Genomic DNA, 18,193 nt, shown 5'->3' with positions numbered 1-18,193 from the left:
CTAGATCTTGAACGTAATAATTGAAGTCTTGCGCTTTAGAAATTTGAGTTGTGTCATAAATCTCAAGAATTTTCAATCTTGGTGCATCAAGAGTTTGCTGAAGTTGATATTGAATTTGTTTTACGGTGTATGATTCTATGTCGAGAACTGGAAGAGGCAACGACATCTTTTATTTTTGAATTTTTAGTTCAATAACGGCCGGACGTTACATAGTATCACTTATTTTTATGGATTTAGCTTATACTCAGAATAACTTATAATTTATCATGTGAAGTCATTGTCAGGAAATCAATATTTTGAAGAATTTCAAAATATCACTTTTCTAGAAATCATATAGGATTTCAGATATGAGTTTTGCCTATCATAAAAGTCAGTATTGTTATGGATTTAAATTCATAAAATGCAATTTTTAACCTTCAATTGATGATTTTTTTTTCTGGAGTAATGTCACTTTTTAATGTTTCAAGAAAGTGGAAATAGCTTTATATTTCATCTTCGATTTATAGTGCCATTGTCTGCTGTGATATTTGCAGTTTGTATGGTATTTGCCAGAATTCAGGCTTTTCCTGATCCTTATAAAAAATTTGGAATTGGTAGAATTAATCATATCACAAAACCATCGCGAGTATTTAAATTAGCAAGAAAGTATGTTATCGTTAACTATCCAGGCCAAACACTTCCAAATCAAACACATTTATTATCAATTCAAAATTCTTCAATAGATGCTATTATTTTTGACTTCCCAGGACATGATGAACCTATCGATGAATGGGAAAAGAACTTTTCTGAATTCAGAAATCTTCTAACATCCACTTCTTTATCTTTCGGCTTTAAATTACACGATCCAGAACCAGAAAACTTCACAAAAATCATCGATCGCGTAGTGGAAGACTATAGATCTGATCCTTTTTACTTCAGAATCGAAGGAGGAATGTTTTTCGAATATCGTCAGAGAGAAGATAAAAATTATCGCCAACAGCTCAGGAAATATAAATCAGACATATTCCCGTGTGCCATTGTTGATGACAAGAGGTCAATAACTACAGGTTATCATGATGGAGTTTCTTGTTTCATGGCATTAGGAGATCAGAATTCTTACGTTTGGTCAGCAAATCCTTCTAACTGGGGAGATGGAAATAATGCTGTAAAAGGAATGGCTTCAATGTTTGTTCCTGTTGTTATGGATAAATATCGTAGTGCAGACTATAGACACCATCAATACGAATCATACGAAACAGATCTAGACTACCCAGAACCACCGCCACCAGATTTTCCAAACCCTTTACCAGATGATCCCGAAGAAAGAGATAGAGTCATGGAAGAACACGATAGATTAATGCGTGAACACCGTGAACGCATGGAAGAACGTGAAATGAGAAGAAAGAAACGCGCAGAAGAAAAAATGAAAAACTCAGATCCAAGATCTAATTTCAAGTATTCTTTCGATTTCGCGAATCAGGTACAGACGCAAATTATTGCTATTCAAGCAAGCTCTGGAGATCTTTGGATTTCGGATGGTAATTTTACAAATGAAGTCAATAATGTTACTATTGAGTTCAAAAATAAATAAATTGTTAATGTTATAGGTTAATATATTATTATTTTTACTGCTTCCACATATAATTTTCTAATTAAATCTATATTTTCAAATATTTTCAACAAAAACAATGAAATTATGACTTGCCAATAAGTTGAACAATCTTCTCTTTCACAGTATTACTTATTCTTCATCTAATATTTGATAATCATGGATGATTTCATCAATTATTTTCTTTTGTTGGAAATTGGTTTATGGTCTATTGATTTCTGCTAATTAAAACTTAAAACATCAATTAATCGTAGAAATATTAAAAATCGCTCAAAATTAATCTAAATTTATCGAATAATTCATAAAACAAACATTTTTATATGAAATTACTTAGTATTGTAGTTACCATCCAGGTCTGCCGCGTTGAAATTCTTGTTGCATCCAAGGATTTTGTGGGAAATTGAATTGTTGATTAAATGGATGCATTCCAGGTGGGAATGGTGGGCGCTGCAGATTCATCATAGGATCTTGTGGTAATTTGTTCGGTCCATTACTCATTTGTTTTTCAACATCTAAACGAATGAGATCTAAGAATCTCTTTCTTGCTAAAAGGAATTCCTTCCATGCTACGAATTGGCGATATTCGCTTTCTGGAATCTTTACAGTTCCTTCTTTATCAAGATCACAGCCTTGGTAAGAACTCCAGCCGCCCCAGATTGGATCACTTCGCCATGTTTCAGCTTGTTGCTTAATAGATTGTTCTGCAGATTGGCACGCACAGTTTGTATCTCCTGTACTCATTTTTTAAATTTGGGAAACTTCCTATTCAAAATTTTACATTATTTTTTTGAATGGTCTTTCTCAATTTATAGATTCTGAAGTTTTCTTCCCAATATTCCCTAGATTCCCATTTTTCGAGAGTTTTTGATATTGGCGTTAGATTGGCACTAACTATTTGAGATTGATTTTCAATGAATCATAAAAATTTCTAATCATTTTTTCCTTTCTCCCTTAGTAGTATATGTTGAAGGGTTTAGTGACTTTTTTTGTTACGTCTATATATAGATGAAGGTATATTTTCACATCTTCTATATATATAGATGATATAAAAATTTTTTCTTACGTTTTTTAAGTCATGAATTCGTAAGAAAGCGCGACGTTATTAAATAAATTAGTAATAAATATTATATACTAAACACATTTTAAAAAAAATTAACATTAATTTAAAATAATTTATTTTTATCTTTTATAAAAGAAGCTATATATAGATGATGTCAGATATTCCGCGATTAATTAAACATTGTTTAAATCCTGAATGGGTTAAACTTCAATTTAAAAATGAAGATTGTGAATTATTAAATGAATATGAAAGCCAAAATAAGCTAATGAGGTATATAATATAATGATAAAGAATATTTAATTTCATGGAATCAATGGAGTCATAATCAAAGACCTCATAAACGAGAAGAAGAAATTGAAAATAATGAAATGGAAATCATTGATGACATTAAAGAGGATGGAATTCCTAAATTTTGTAGAAAAACCTTTAGAACTAAGTTAGGAGCATATAAACGTAGAGTATTAAATCCTGAATATCTTAAACATCAATTTAAAAAGGAAGACTGTGAATTATTAAACGCTAATGAATATGAAAATGCTAAATCAAAACTGAGATATAAATATATTGGAAGTGATGAAAGGTGTAAAGATAAAGATAAAGTTTATTCAGTTTCATATAATAACTGGCACACGTTAGGGATAAGAAAACATTTAGGAGATTATGGGAAATGTTCTGAATTCTTTAAATCTAGTATATACGAGAGAATAAAATAAATCAGATATAATTATTTTCATGAATAAAAAATAAACTTTAAAAATTCATGTCTTACATTTTTGAATAATTTATTTTTTTAATTCGTAAGAAATGAGTGAATCAAAATTCGTGACTGTGAATCAATTAATGGATAAACTTTCACCAATTCTCACCCAGGTTAAACAAGTAGACGTTTATTTTGATGATTGCGTACAAAGTTTATTTTATAAAGGTAAGTTTAATATTAAACCTATTGCTTTTGCATTTGATGGTAAATTAATCGAAAATTCAAAAATTTGGGAATTAATTCCGGAGATTGAATTTATAACAAATATTAAGGATAAATGGTTTAAACAACAAAACCGCCTCACTAAAGTTCTTTGTAGATTAATGATTAAAACTGAGGAAAAAGAATTTAACGGGTTTAAATATCATCCATGTAAAATTTTAGAACTTGGTAACGAAAAACTTCAGAAAAAATTAAACGAAAGACTATCAAAAGATAAAGTTGAAAGAGTAAATAAACTCGCTAAAGGTAATGGTAATGATGAAGAAGAATTTGATGAGTTCAACATTGAACTTTAAGAAACTAATGATTATTTGAATTTATGAAATCAATTATTTGATTCATTCTTTCTTCAATCTCTTCTATTCTTTTTGTTAAATCATCTATTTTCATTAATGAGGTGATTCTTGATTGAGGAATAGATTTCAAACTAACCACTCCTTTTATTTTTGAAATTTTGAATCCATCAACTTTAAACATTTTATTCAATTTACACGTTGTCAATTCTTCAAATAATTTTTTATTATTAGCATAATAGTCATTAAATTCTTCAACAGATGAAAAAATTTTTATTTCAGTAATTGGTTTAACAACGTTTATTTTTTGTTGAACATTTTCACTTTCATTTATTTCTTCCTCCTCTGTTTCATTTATTTTTAAAATCGGTTTCATTTATCATTAAATAAAAATTAGAATATAAGTGATGAAATATATTTTTTTAATTAATATTAAATCAGAAATGGCGGCAGGATTCTTTAAAAAATTATGGGATGGAATTAAGAAAGCTGCGGGTTGGGTTTATAAAAAGATTATTAAACCCGTTGCAAACTTTTTGACACCAGTAGCGAAAACGGCAGGAACTATCATAGGTGGAGTATTAGGTACTAAAGCAGGTAATCCGGCGATGGGAGCACAAGCAGGTAACGCCGTTGGTGGAATAGCTGAAGGAATACTTAATAAAATAGGAGGTAGATAGTGGAAAAATAAATATGAGATCCTATGGATCATCTCGCCACTTAGCGGCTTAAAATTATTTTTATCTTAGTATCGGTTGTAGTCTTTGATAAACTTTTTCTCCTTTATTTAAAACTTCTCTTATTGGGGCAGCTTTTGGCGTTATTGATTCAGCAACGTCACTAATTGCTTCTTTATTCTTAAATATCCAATTTGCCCCCTTCTTCAATGTTTCCCAAACTTTACTCGCTCCTCTTTTTACTCTATCCCACAGTTTCTTAAATATACCTGCTGCCATAGTTGATTATTTCATTAAAATTAAAAATTCATTTTCATCTTTTAATTTTGATTTTTTATTTATTAATAAATGACGACTAACTATTTGGTGCCAAACACTAAACCAATTAATGGAAATGTGTTTCATTCATTCGAAAAGATAAATGAAATATTCGCAAAGAATGACGGTGGAAGATATTATAGAGAACTTGAAAGTTCATGCTATGACTCTGATGCTCCATATTTTGATGATAAACAAACTCATTTAAGAATTACAAATCCGGCTCATGATGTGAACCAATTAGGTGACACATATATTAAACGCAAAGTTAAAGCAACTCTAGTTTCAAATAAAGCTTTCACATGTGATGCCACTTTTAAATGCATGCGTTTATTCGTTGGTTACAAATCATCAAATCAAAGCTTTAAACAATTAGAAGTAGAAACCGAAAGAGGTGATGCCGGTTATCTTCAGATGGATTGCGCCCGTGAATCTTTCGCATTTGCAACATATAAACCAAAATCAGAAAGGAAAGTTAAAAAGTTTGTTCATTCGTTATATAATAATGTTCAAAAATATGATAACTCAGTATGTGGTAAATATATTGACCCCTCAGAAGTTTTCAAGAGAGCAAATGAAGAAGTTGATGTCACTTTTGATATGATTATTCCGGTAAATGATTTGTTAGCATTTCAGGCGTTCGATGATTATCCTAAATCATTTGGTGATATCATTCTTAAATATTATGTTTTCAGGGATACTTTAGTATTTTGTCAGGTTGACCCGTTAAGAGTTGCTGATTTACAAAATTACGTTTATGAAAAGATAACTGATGAAAATTATGAAAAGATTATGAATCATGTTTATAAATATGATCGCAAATTCCAACAAATCGGACTTCCTGCCAAATTAATTACAAGCTTAGCCGCTACATCTGCTGACGCAACAGTTGATGACGTTATTATTTCATGCACAAAGATGGAAGTTTTAGAGGATAAATGCATTACACCAGGATACGGTTTAATTGAAGAATCAGTTAAGGCAATACCACGTTTATTCAGTAAGGAAGATCCATTCATGATTCCAGCTCAACATATTGACGTTCGTTCACTAAATGGAGGTTGCATCACTCCTGAAGGTATCAGCTCAGATTTCTCATACGCTCTTCATAATGTTACAGATGTTGTGTTAACATTTCCGAAGAATGCAATGCAAAGAACGGTTTTAGAAAATCCAATGCTTCGAGGTCTTCAGGTCACTATAGATTCCAGAAACTTCCCCGATCAAGCGATGACCACAGTGGGCGACATATTCTTTACACGTATGCTTCAAGCTTCTGATTTAGATGGAGTGAATGAATGCACAGAAGAATACGAGGACTCATTAACTAGACCACTGAATGATGATGGCACGCCATTAGCTAGAACATGGAAAGACCAAACTTCATTCTTATGCACTATTCCAGTTCAACGTGATGGAGCGGGTATATTCTTTGATGGATTAGAAACTTTCAACTCACAAGTTACAGTACAAGTGAAAGCTTATCCAATCATTCAGGGTGAAAATGACACTTACTGTTCAAAGGTGACAAATCCTCCTCAGGTTTGGTTTACTAGGACTACATATTGGACATGGACACCGGATGAAGGTTTGAAATATCATCCAACAGGTACACCACCACAGTATAGAAGTTCATATGATGAAATATTGATGAATAGAAATGTTTAAAATTATAAATTTATTTTGATTAAATGGATTTAAATTCATACACTCCTTATGAAGAATTAGCAGGAGTATATAATACATACATAGATGATATGATTAATGAAGCATTGAGTGATAATAGAAATGCTCTATCTAAGGAAAAATTAATGAAAATTCCATATTCTGAATGTTACTTAAATTCAATCACTGCAGCAATTGGTAAACAAAAAAAGGTAAAACATTAACGATATTAAAACAAATTATCATTATTGCTAACACTTCCCTCTATTCACATGTGTTAATTTATATCAACCGTTCAGGTTCACCTTCAGATGATACATTTGAATCTTTAAAGCATTTAATCAAAATTCCAATTATTTATTTATCACAAGAAGAAGCAGAAGATTATTTAAAAAACTTTTTAATGTATAAAGAATTATATAATACAATCAAGAAGCAAGGATTAGAGGATAAAATTATTGATAAACAACGGGATGAATTATTTGAAACACTTTCTATTTCAAATTTTGATAGAGAATTTTTGCATTCACTCATTTTTCTAGATGATGCAGTGAAATCAAAACTAATAACAAATGAGAAATCATATTTTAATCAGTTATTAACTCAATGTCGACACATTCAGTGTTCATTCTTTATGGCTGTTCAATATTTCAAAGCATTAAGCACAAACATTAAATCAAATCTATCAACACTTTTCATTTTCAGTGGGTTTAGTCGTCAACAGTTGAACGTTATGCTTTATCAAGTGAATTTACCAATGAGCATTAATGAACTTTACACACAATATCAGCAATTAGGTGAACATGGAAAAATAATAGTTGATTTAAATAAAGGAAGTGTTAAATTTGATTAACTTTTTATAATTAATTTTTATTTTTTATTTATAATTAAACATGACAGAAATGGCAAATCTTCTACAGGTTCCATTAAAACAAGGACAAACAAAAAGGTGCATATAATAGAACTATGAAAGTTCCTGATGGAATGAAAGAATTAGTTCATATTGTTGCTGGTCTTCAAAAAGATGTTAAACAAATGAGAAACGTTTTAACATTACCAGAAGCTCAAGCATATGCCAAACGTCAAGGTCCAAATTGGGAAGCACACGAAGCAGACATTACGGGTCCAAATGGAAAACCTGATGGTATAAATGAAGTTTTCGTTACTGATGGTCAAGGCAATATTAAAGTCATAAATGGTTACAAATTAACTATAACTGATTATCCTAAACGTAAAGCATATAATGAACGTTATCCTATGCAATTTGATGAAAATGGAAAAGCTGTTAAACAATACATTGGAGAAGGTGAAAATGGTCCAATTAATTCATACCGTTATAATCCATATTCTTATTTCAATGAAGAATTAAATGCTATTGAAGAGGGACCGGATGGATTACCACGATATTCTAACCAGTTTGATGGTCAATATGCAAATATTAGACCTGAAATTTCAGCTAAGAAATTCTTTAAAGTTGCTTTATTCGATCCAGTTTTCGCAAATGGTAAAGATGAACTTAAACATCAATTCCAACCAATTATAGTAGCAAGAATTGCATCAGGTGCTTTATCTCAAGCATTCAAAGATTTAATTAAGAAACCATTATATCAGCAACGAGGTTTAACTTATGATTTAGTTAAGGAATCAGATAAAAGAAAATTTGAGAAATCAGATGATTATAAGAATGCAATTAATGAATATATTAGGTCTTTTAATTACAATGAACCAGCTAAAAATCAACTTCAAGAACAAATACAGGGAATAATAGATTCAAAACTTCCAGCAAAATAAAAGTTTAAATATATTTTTTTATTCGAATATAAATGAGAAGACGTTTCACTAGTCAAAAGAACACTAACGCAAAAGCAGAGATTACGGTTGGTTATAACGTAAATGATGATAAATCACGAATTATTCAAAATGTTAAAGTTAATGTTAGCCCTGAATTAACAAGGTCAGCAACTCAACCAAATTTATTAACTCGTGACTTACCGAAAAAGGAGGAGGAGCAAAATAAAGAAGATGGAGACCCAATCATTTTATCAGAACCCAGTAAAGAACCTGTTGAAATTCCCACTTATCCAACATACCCAGCACCACTTTCATCAAACATCGAGAACCCATATAAAATAGACATTAATTCTGAATTAATGAAAATTTACCGTGATATAATAATTAATAATTATGATTCAATAATAAATTTAATTGACCAATCCGGTTTAATTATTTTACCTTATGAATCATTAATTCACATTATTGCCATTCTTTGTGATGTTCAAGATTCAGACGTTAAGATTCAATTTTTCATAGATGATGAGGTTTCATGCTGCGGAACAGTTGCAAAAATAAATCCTATAAAGGATATTAGCACAATTAAGATATCAAAGAACGGAACAACAACTGAACTTCATTTAACATATAATGATATTTATAATAAAATAGTTGATGAATATAAAATATCACTTGAAAAATTCTTTGTTAAGGCTATTTAATATTCAAGCATTAACATTATCGAATAATAATCCTTTGAATCATAATCAATAATAATTGACCTTTCACCAGTTTCTATCGTTTGTTTTATTTCTTTTGTTCCCCACTATCCGGATCGGTCATTGTAATTGTTTTTGTTATAGTATCAGCTTTATCTTTAACTTCAATCTTTTTTCCATCGGGATATTTAAACCAAAATTCCAAAAATTCGATATTGTCAATCTGTTCATATTTTAATCTATCAATTACATTTTTAATACCATCTGAAAATCTTATGAAATGGTCATTATATGGGTTTGATTGAACTAAATTTGAATGAAGTGAAATATAACCTGTTGATGAATATGACACTGACTCATATTTCTGAAAACACTAAAATTTATAACATGAATGAATTTCTTATTCGTTGAATTTTGAATTCTTGAGGTAATCTTATTCTAGTTTTATTTATCACTGGAAAATAACGCTTTACCATATTTTTAATCGTAATAAAAAATGTCAATTATCAATATTATTTCGAATAATAGCTGTGAATTAAATTTAACAGTTAGCGGAATTTATAATGTTACTCTCGTTTCTGTGAGTGGTAAATTTAATCCCATTCTTTTAGACCCTTCATATTATATATCATTTATTAAAGATGAACCATGAGCCGCATAGCGGCGAGGTCGTAGACCTTGAAAAACGTATGATATGTATATAAATAATGTGATAGCGAAATGGGATATTAACATGATTTTAAGTTATTTAAATGAATCATTTATCGTATGGTATGAAGAAAATTTTAAATCAAAACCTGATAAACTTTTTGAACTTGATGAAATAAATAACCTTATTAAATTTCCGCTGAAAATTAAATTTTGTACTCCTCATCTTCGTTCATTGTTGGGATATTAAATTTTGAAAAAAGATGTTGGGATGTTTTGTATTCTGACACTGGTTCCAATTTCATTTTAATCAAATGTGATAAAGTTAATACCCCAATGAGATTTTCACATCAAACATTAGACCCTAACTCTTACCCATCAATACAAAACATTTTATCCATCAACTTAAACACATTTTCTTTATCATATCCGTTTCAATTATCCGGGAATTCATTTATTCTTCATTCAAAAGATTTATCAAATATTAAATTTAGAATAACTGACCTATTTGATTGTGATTTAGAATTTATGAATGAAATATTATGGCAATTTCAAATAGAGAAAATAGCTGATGAGATAACGGATTAAAATATTTATTTTTAAAATGTTATACAACAGCAACTTAAGGCGCAAAGCGCCCAGGTCCTTCAGACCATTACATACGCCACATATGCATATAATTCAAAGACGGCAGAACAAACGCAAAGGTTGAAATATGGAGATTTGGAGATAGTATTGAAAAATGACCATTTCGAATTCGTTTGCAAAGGTGGTGCAGTGATATCAAATATAAAAGAAATTTTATTTATGAATTCAAAAATTAAAGGAATAACGGATGATATAACATCAATTCCACCAGAAGAACAGAGATATTACGCATTAAATGCATTTCCTAAAGTTTGAAGATTGGAAGATTTAATTTAAATGAGGAATTCATAGAAGGTTTCCTAAATGACATAATGAAGAAGGTGGATAAGGAATACGTGGATAGTGAGTTAATGAAGAAAGCAGATAAGGAATACGTTAATACTGAATTAAATAAGAAGGTAGATAAGGAATACGTTAATACTGAATTAATGAAGAAAGCAGATTTAGTTTATGTTAATACTGAATTAAATAAGAAAGCAGATTTAGTTTATGTAAATACTGAATTAAATAAGAAGGCAAATTTGGTTTATGTTGATGAAAAAGATAATGAAATTAAAGAAAAGGTTGAATTGTATCATGAATGGACATTGGAGACTTTTAAAGTTAAAGCTGATACAGAATGGGTTTCAGGATGTTTAGACCTTAAAGCAGATAAAACTTATGTTAATGATGAATTAGAGAAGAAAGCAGATAAAACATATGTTAACAATGAGTTAGAGAAGAAAGCAGATAAGGAAAAAGTTATTTCATTCATTAATACTGAGTTAGCAAAGAAAGCTGATATATCATTTGTTAATGAAGAAATAAAACAATCAGAGGTCTATTTTACTCCACCATTTTTAAATTTTATGAAATCATCAGATAAAACCTTTGATATAGATTCTTTTGAATGGATATGTTTCGATGGAGTGACCACGTATTTATTTTATACAGCTGGAGTGCTTTATTATTTTAAAACAAATGATTTTAAAAACTATGAATCATTTACTCCATCTGTTTTGAATCCTGATACACGAAAGCCAATCATTAATCCAAGAATTTTATATGTTGAATATAATAACGGTAAATTTATGGGAATGATAACGGTTGGAGATTATTTTTGCCCTTGTTATTCATTCGATTGTATCCAATGGTTCAAATGTAATTTAAATCAAGATGCTAAATTTAAATATCCAAATAATCCTATTAGATGCGTTAATAATAAATGGGTACTAATTTATGAAGTCAATCAAATTTTCATTAGTGAGGATGGGATAAATTATTATATGTTTAGTATGATGTCATCAGATTTGGAAATCGATTATACAAGTAAGTGGTATTACACTAACGGTATGTATTTTATCCTACAAAATGATAAAATTTATAGATCATCTTCAATACCATTTGGTCGTTTTGAACAAATTTTTCAAGCTGATGGAGACATTGAAGCTTTATGTTATGGATCAAATGTTTGTGTTCTTGTTTCAGGTGGTATGGTCTATTCATATCCTTTAAGTTATAACAGACATATTTATTTATCACAAGATTTTTCACAGGATCCAGAGAAAACACCAAGTTGGGAATTGGTTTATTCATTCACTCCAAAACTTACTCGAAATTATAGATTTACAAATTTATTTTATATTGATGGGTATTTCATTGCTTTGGATGTGGTGATTTAGTAAATATCAGTAGTGATGGAAGAAATTGGTCTGAAATCACAAAATTTCAAGATGTTAGAAAAGCAATTTTCAAAAATAATACGTTAATATTGATAACAAGACCAATTTTAATTTCTTACCCAGTTTCAATATTATATAATAAATTCAATATTCATAATGGATTAAATACAATTCTTGAGATGATTTACCCCATTGGTTCAATATATACATCAATGAATTCAACAAATCCAGCTGATGTATTCGGTTTCGGTACATGGCAACAAATAACCGATCGTTTCCTCTACTGTGCTAATAGTTCAAAACAAACCGGTGGAAGTAAAAAGATTACTGGTGAAAATTTACCTGCTCATAGTCATTATGTTAATTTAAACACTCAAGACTCGGGCTGGCATAGTCATACTTATACTAATTCGTTTGAATATCCTGATGGAAATAATGGATTTCCTGATGGATGGTCTGATAGAGACGCTAGCAGGGGTAAATATTGGTATGGTAATAAAAATAGATGGAATGAAGGATATACTTCAAACGGTTCGGGTACACATTCACATAATGTTTCAGGATATACACAAACGACAGGAAGAGGTACAGATTACATGCCACCTTATATGACAGTTTATGCATGGTTTCGCGTTCAATGAACGCTCAATGTTTGTTTCACAAACTTTAGAACGGCATAATTTAAATTTTTATTTTAGTATAAATGAAGATTCTACCATATGGTGTTATTGGAAGAGATAAAGATGGAAACCCAATATTTGATCCAAAGTTAAAATTAAAGTTACTGAAACCAAAACAGAATGAAAAAAGAGAAAAATGAGAAAATGAGAAAGAAAAAAATTTAAATTATGCAATTTTATTTTTATCATAAATGACAAAATTAATTAAGCCAACTATTTCTAAATTAATGATACCAATGAAATCATTTCATGGAGTAATTATCCCAGGTTCTTCACAATTAGCCGGGGCAAGTGTTGTGGCTCAAGGTGGAACATTAGCGAATCCATTCAAATTAACTAAAGATGAACTTAATAAAATGATGATAAAATAACTGATAACAAAATTTTATTTTTATATAAATGGATACCCCACAAGCTCAAAATTTACCACGAATCATAACAAGGGAGGAAATGATAAAAATGATGCAAGAACGAATTAAAAACAACAAACCACGAAAACCGAGAAGATGCGGTTATGCAGTAATGATGGAAAGAAGAACCCAGAAGGGTTCGGCGTCTCGAAGAGACGTTGTCGAAGAGGAATAAAAATTAAATTTGGATTGAGTTTAAAAATTCATCTTTATTAAATTCATCTCTTCCAATCAATTTATTTATTCTATTAAATTCTTTTATTTTTGCTTCACTCAGTTTAAGGATTGAACGGTAAGTTTCTAATTTTTCGATTATTTCTTTCCTCTCTTTATCGTTTTCAATTACTTTAGTTTTATGGGCATCAGCCCCACCGCATTGCGGCTTCTTTTTGTAATAGCATATTTTTGATTTAATTCTGTTTAGTTTCTTTTTATATTCATTGTCTGGACTCTGAATCTTAATTGAATCAGGACTCTTGGCTGCTTTGTTGTCACTCATTTCTTACGAAATAAAAAAATTAAATATTATTTAAATATAATGGAGTAATAAAATAAATCGGAATTTCTATTAATTTATTGTCAACTTCAACTAATGCATTGCCGTTAATATATCTAACAAATTCAGCTATTGTGTCAAATCTTCGTCTTCTTTTTGTCATTGATTTATCAGTTTTTCCATAATCGAGATGAATCAAAACTTTATCCCCTTGTTTAAAATTCATGAGCCCCGAATTAATTTGTTCACGTTTAACATCATTTAACCTTTCCATTTGCTTTCTAATATATTCCCATTCTTTTGAAATATCATTTTTCATTTCCACTGGTTTCATGTTTATAGTTCTATGCCATGTATTATTGTAATAATATACTAACTGCTGTATGATGGAGTCATGATTTCCATCCCAGTATATCTGACCGTTAACCCCTAACGCATCTCTAAGAGTTCTCATTACCGCATCAACTATTTTATTATGAAACGTATATGGAGAAGATGAGAAGTAAAAATTAATTTGTGGGAAATAATGAGCCATAGCTGCCTGAAATCCTTTATCACCATCACCCCTTATATTATCTACTCTTTCATGATCTAGTAAGTATTGAATAGCTCTTCTTGTTTCCTGTTCTGTTTTCCCTTTCACTGGAATGCAATATAAATATCTAGTGTTAATGTTAATGGCAAATAAATAAGTAACGTTTCCTTTTGAATATTCCAGATGATCGATTTCGTATGAATATGGATATGGTGCAAATGAAGGGCGACTAAATTTTTCCTTTAACGGTTGAATTTTTGGGTCAATTGGTTTATTTAATATCTTGAAATCCTTTTTAAAATCTTTTTGCTTCTTTGTTTGAAATGGATATAATAAAGTGAATGATGAAGGATTAACTGAAGGAGGAGGTACTGTCGTTGGAGGTTTTGGTGTTGCAAGTGGTTTAATTTTATCTGCTTTGATTTTGGATGATGAAGTTTTGGATTTCATTCCTCCCTTCATTAATTCTGGATGTATTCTATTCATTTGTTTTAAATATGCTGTATATAAAGGTTTGATATACTTTCCCACTTCGAGTTTATGTTGAAGGATGAATTCCAAAAGTTGATCTTCATTTAAAAGTCGGGCTGAATATGGTTTAACTAATGAATCATAAATTAAAGCTTGTGCTTCATTTATGGTCTGAAGGACCTGGGCGTTTTGCACCTTTAGCTGTTGAACATTTGCTACTTTCTCTTTTGGTGTTGTTTTCGGCTTTTTCTTCTTTTGTTTTTGTTCCTTTGGCTTTTGCGGCTCAGGATTATATAATTTATATAATTCATCAATATCTTCTTCTGTTAATACTTTATTTTTGAAATCTTTCAACTGTTTAAGTTGTGATTTAGTTTTTCCCTTTGTATATTCATTATTTTTAATTTTGTCTTTAATTTTAGAAATTATTTTATCATGATATTTCAAAATTTCATTTTTATAATACGGATAATAATAATCCATATCATCACCCGTTATATTTTTATTATGTTTTTGGAGATATGATTTTAATTCATAATAATTAAGAAAATTTTGATTAAGTACTAAATCATCAATTAAATTTTCTAAATCTGCGTTATCCATTTATATAAAAATAAAATAAATGTTTTAAGGGTGCCCACCTCTTTGAATCATAGTATCAAAACTATTATTTACATATTGAATCGCATCATTAACGGTTCCTCCTTCTAAAACGGTATCAAATGGTGGAGTCCAGATTTCCTGATGATGATCATAAAATCCAGCAAAATTAATCGTATTATTAGGTAAAATATGAATCTCGGCGGTATATCTTCTATCTAAATTTGGATGCCTTATATGTATACCATTACTGCCCGGATAAAATCTCAAACCTTGATTTTGTTGACGCATCAAATTATTGAAATTTCTTTCTTCAGGGGTGAATGTTCTTCTCCGTTGATGCTGTGGTGGCGGTTGTTGATGCTGTGGTGGTGGTCGTTGTTGCTGCTGTTGATGCTGTGGTGGGATTTGAAAAATTCGTTGCGGTTGATTATTTGGAATCTGAAAGTTAAAACTATTTGGTATAAATCTATTCGGTTCCTTTTGTCTTTTCTGTGGCATTTTATTAAAAATAAAATTTTAAATTCATGACTCAACCCCCACGTTTTTAAATTGTATTAAATAAATGGTATACAACATCCATTTTCACAACATACAGCCTTAGTGTGTGCTCCTGTTAATGCAGTCTTACCGATTGTTAAGCGAGTCATTGACCCGTTTTTAAGTTGTAAATTAATATTCTGACCATCGAAAATAACTTTATCATTTATTATATCTAAATAATTTTTAGGTGTTAATTGCTTATTTTGTCGTAAACTAACACCTTTCATTTTTTGTGCAATCTTTTTAAAATCACTTCCATCAATTGAACCATTGAATGATGTATAACACTTAGGGCATAAAGCAACCATGTTATCACCTTGTTTCTCAATTGCTAAACCCAATAACTTCTTCTCATGTGCTTTTTCTTCAGCTTTATTCTTTAATTTAGGTTTAAATTTCTCATCAAAACAGAAGAAATCAAAAGGTGCGAATTTGAAAATGTTTTTATCATAAAATTGTTTATCGGTAACAATTGCTTGAAATGCTTGAGTGTTAGGAAGATTTGGTCGCCAGCGATTGCCCAATAAGATGAATCAGTATCACCTTCAATGAAATGAAAACGATTAACATCCATGCATTTATACATAAAATCATAAATGAAAACTAAATACCAGTATTTGCGTTATCTAAAGTGAAGAATGCCTCTTGTAAACATGTATCACATCTATAAAATCTATCTTTAAGCATCACTTGATATGTATCTCACCTATTTCTCTTATGTTTTTAAACTTATTTGACATACATGCAACGCGTGCCTTCTGTGCATTCATTATTTTAGTCTTTGCGTAATTTTGTGTATTCATTGCATCGTAACCATATGATCCATTAAGTGAAATCTTGCAAAATAAACTTTTTCCTTTATTTCCTTCTAATTCAGCCTTTTGTCTTTCGTTCATAAATTCGTTCGCAAATTCATTAAAACAAGTGTTTTTCGTAAATGTTAAAATTGATTGAATATCATCGATGATAAAATGAAATCTGTCTATTAGATACCAAAGATAATAAGAAGAAAATGGTTGATATTGGTTGTGTGTTGATGCTAACTGAGTTAATTTCCTCTGTCTTTCTGGTCAACTGGTAGATTGTTTGATTTCATGTAATTATACATAAAACTGCCAATTGTTTTTTCATCTGTGATAATATCTAAGTTTCTTATTATCGGTAAAAAGTTTATGTAATCATTAATGTATTTTTCATCAATGTGACCCTTTACTTCAGCCACGAATAAAGTATTTTTCTTCTTAATTCCCAGTGCTTTTGCTTTCTTTGTTGCTGTATCACAAATGATAACACCATTCAATCTTCCCGGCATATACATTTTATGGTCAGTATATTGAATGAAATCATGAGGATTAGATGAAAATGATGAAGGATATAATGAATTAAAATCAACACCAACGAAATGAGTCATGATGTTGGTGGTGTCCTCATTTGATACAGTTTTAGTTTCTGGACTATATGAAAGTTTATTAATGTGCGTGATTCCTTTAAGATTACACGATGTTGAACATTTGATAGACCACCAGTAATTCCATTACGGAGAATGTGATAAGCTTCAACTGAATCTAAAGTCATTGGTAAATTATTTTTTAATGCATAATTTCTTAAATTGATTCTTAAACGTTGAACATCTTCATCTTTATTTGATTTTACGACATTGCAATAACAACACATTAACTGACAATTTTCTTTGGTATGTGGTTTTTCATTATCGATTCTATCAATGTTGGTTTATTGCATATGTAAACGCTTTACCACACATTTTGCATTTAGATGAAAGGATTAAATCGTGATAGTATTGAAAATCATCCATTGAAACATTATTTTTAGTATCCTTTCTGCTTTTTCATCTTGTTTCTTATATGATTCAATTTTATATTTCCAATACTTTTTCGTTAATTCAAAACTTGATTCTATCTCTTCCTCAGGATATTTTTCATTAGGATTAAAGTCTTTATATGCTAAAGCGTAACGAATCATTGAAGCATTCGATGATAAAGAAAGATTATGAAGCATATCAATTTTATAAACAAATGTTTCTTCAATAATTTTATCGATTGGGTCAATCATAATTTCAACATCTTTATTGCAATAATGAATAAAATATTCTAATCTATTCTTAAAATTTTTAGCATCATTGAGATATATTTGATAATCACTATCTGATATAGTTTCTTGAGTTAATGCTGAATAAAATGAATCTTTCGTGAATGGTTCCCTTTATATAATTCTTCTTCGTAATTCTCCCATGTGATGAATTGATAAGGGAAAAAGGATTTAACACGTGATTTATTGTTTCCGAAATCTTGAGTGAATTGGTCTAATGTCCCACCCGCTATATAATTTCTGATGTCAATAAATCTCAATTCATATGGAGCGTTTGTTTTCTTTACAATGACTTGCTTAAATTGAGAAGAAGAACCCAGCAT

At 29.9% G+C, this 18,193-nt stretch overlaps 10 protein-coding genes and 2 pseudogenes across 12 annotated transcripts, besides 1 other annotated feature; 7 read left to right on the top strand and 5 right to left on the bottom strand.

Annotated features, from left to right (window-relative positions):
- Positions 1 to 453: 453 nt before the first annotated feature.
- Positions 454 to 1,582, top strand: TVAGG3_0841980 (glycosidases domain-containing protein; the record flags this gene model as incomplete). The annotated part of the gene is made up of 1 exon (XM_001320580.1): positions 539 to 1,570. The coding sequence occupies one exon, from the start codon at positions 539 to 541 to the stop codon at positions 1,568 to 1,570; it is 1,032 nt and encodes a 343-aa protein (XP_001320615.1).
- Positions 1,583 to 1,599: 17 nt separating this feature from the next.
- Positions 1,600 to 2,359, bottom strand: TVAGG3_0841970 (uncharacterized protein; the record flags this gene model as incomplete). Its single annotated transcript, XM_001320581.2, has 1 exon — positions 1,931 to 2,329. One exon carries the CDS (start codon positions 2,327 to 2,329, stop codon positions 1,931 to 1,933), a length of 399 nt encoding a protein of 132 aa, XP_001320616.2.
- Positions 2,360 to 4,366: 2,007 nt separating this feature from the next.
- TVAGG3_0841960 (N-acetylmuramoyl-l-alanine amidase family) lies at positions 4,367 to 4,603 on the top strand (the record flags this gene model as incomplete). Its single annotated transcript, XM_051248891.1, has 1 exon — positions 4,367 to 4,603. One exon carries the CDS (start codon positions 4,367 to 4,369, stop codon positions 4,601 to 4,603), a length of 237 nt encoding a protein of 78 aa, XP_051084366.1.
- A 1,410-nt stretch (positions 4,604 to 6,013) lies between these two features.
- Positions 6,014 to 15,104: a mobile genetic element.
- TVAGG3_0841950 (uncharacterized protein) lies at positions 6,987 to 7,436 on the top strand (the record flags this gene model as incomplete). Its single annotated transcript, XM_051248890.1, has 1 exon — positions 6,987 to 7,436. One exon carries the CDS (start codon positions 6,987 to 6,989, stop codon positions 7,434 to 7,436), a length of 450 nt encoding a protein of 149 aa, XP_051084365.1.
- Positions 7,477 to 8,374, top strand: TVAGG3_0841940 (annotated as a pseudogene). The gene has a single exon. A coding segment is annotated over exon 1 (898 nt).
- TVAGG3_0841930 (uncharacterized protein) lies at positions 8,407 to 9,075 on the top strand (the record flags this gene model as incomplete). The annotated part of the gene is made up of 1 exon (XM_001320583.1): positions 8,407 to 9,075. One exon carries the CDS (start codon positions 8,407 to 8,409, stop codon positions 9,073 to 9,075), a length of 669 nt encoding a protein of 222 aa, XP_001320618.1.
- Positions 10,680 to 11,186, top strand: TVAGG3_0841920 (uncharacterized protein; the record flags this gene model as incomplete). Its single annotated transcript, XM_051248889.1, has 1 exon — positions 10,680 to 11,186. A coding segment is annotated over one exon (507 nt), but the record flags the coding sequence as incomplete, so codon positions are not given.
- On the top strand, positions 12,209 to 12,670 carry TVAGG3_0841910 (uncharacterized protein; the record flags this gene model as incomplete). Its single annotated transcript, XM_001295648.2, has 1 exon — positions 12,209 to 12,670. The coding sequence occupies one exon, from the start codon at positions 12,209 to 12,211 to the stop codon at positions 12,668 to 12,670; it is 462 nt and encodes a 153-aa protein (XP_001295649.2).
- Positions 13,298 to 13,618, bottom strand: TVAGG3_0841900 (uncharacterized protein; the record flags this gene model as incomplete). Its single annotated transcript, XM_051248888.1, has 1 exon — positions 13,298 to 13,618. The coding sequence occupies one exon, from the start codon at positions 13,616 to 13,618 to the stop codon at positions 13,298 to 13,300; it is 321 nt and encodes a 106-aa protein (XP_051084363.1).
- Positions 13,638 to 15,104, bottom strand: TVAGG3_0841880 (integrase core domain containing protein family; the record flags this gene model as incomplete). The annotated part of the gene is made up of 1 exon (XM_051248887.1): positions 13,638 to 15,104. The coding sequence occupies one exon, from the start codon at positions 15,102 to 15,104 to the stop codon at positions 13,638 to 13,640; it is 1,467 nt and encodes a 488-aa protein (XP_051084362.1).
- A 144-nt stretch (positions 15,105 to 15,248) lies between these two features.
- On the bottom strand, positions 15,249 to 15,722 carry TVAGG3_0841860 (uncharacterized protein; the record flags this gene model as incomplete). Its single annotated transcript, XM_051248886.1, has 1 exon — positions 15,249 to 15,722. The coding sequence occupies one exon, from the start codon at positions 15,720 to 15,722 to the stop codon at positions 15,249 to 15,251; it is 474 nt and encodes a 157-aa protein (XP_051084361.1).
- A 56-nt stretch (positions 15,723 to 15,778) lies between these two features.
- Positions 15,779 to 18,193, bottom strand: TVAGG3_0841850 (annotated as a pseudogene). The gene has a single exon. A coding segment is annotated over exon 1 (2,415 nt).

The sequence above is a fragment of the Trichomonas vaginalis genome, chromosome VI, assembly GCF_026262505.1.
Source record: "Trichomonas vaginalis G3 chromosome VI, whole genome shotgun sequence".
Lineage (NCBI taxonomy): Eukaryota > Parabasalia > Trichomonadida > Trichomonadidae > Trichomonas > Trichomonas vaginalis.
This window is presented reverse-complemented; position numbering and strand designations above follow the sequence as displayed.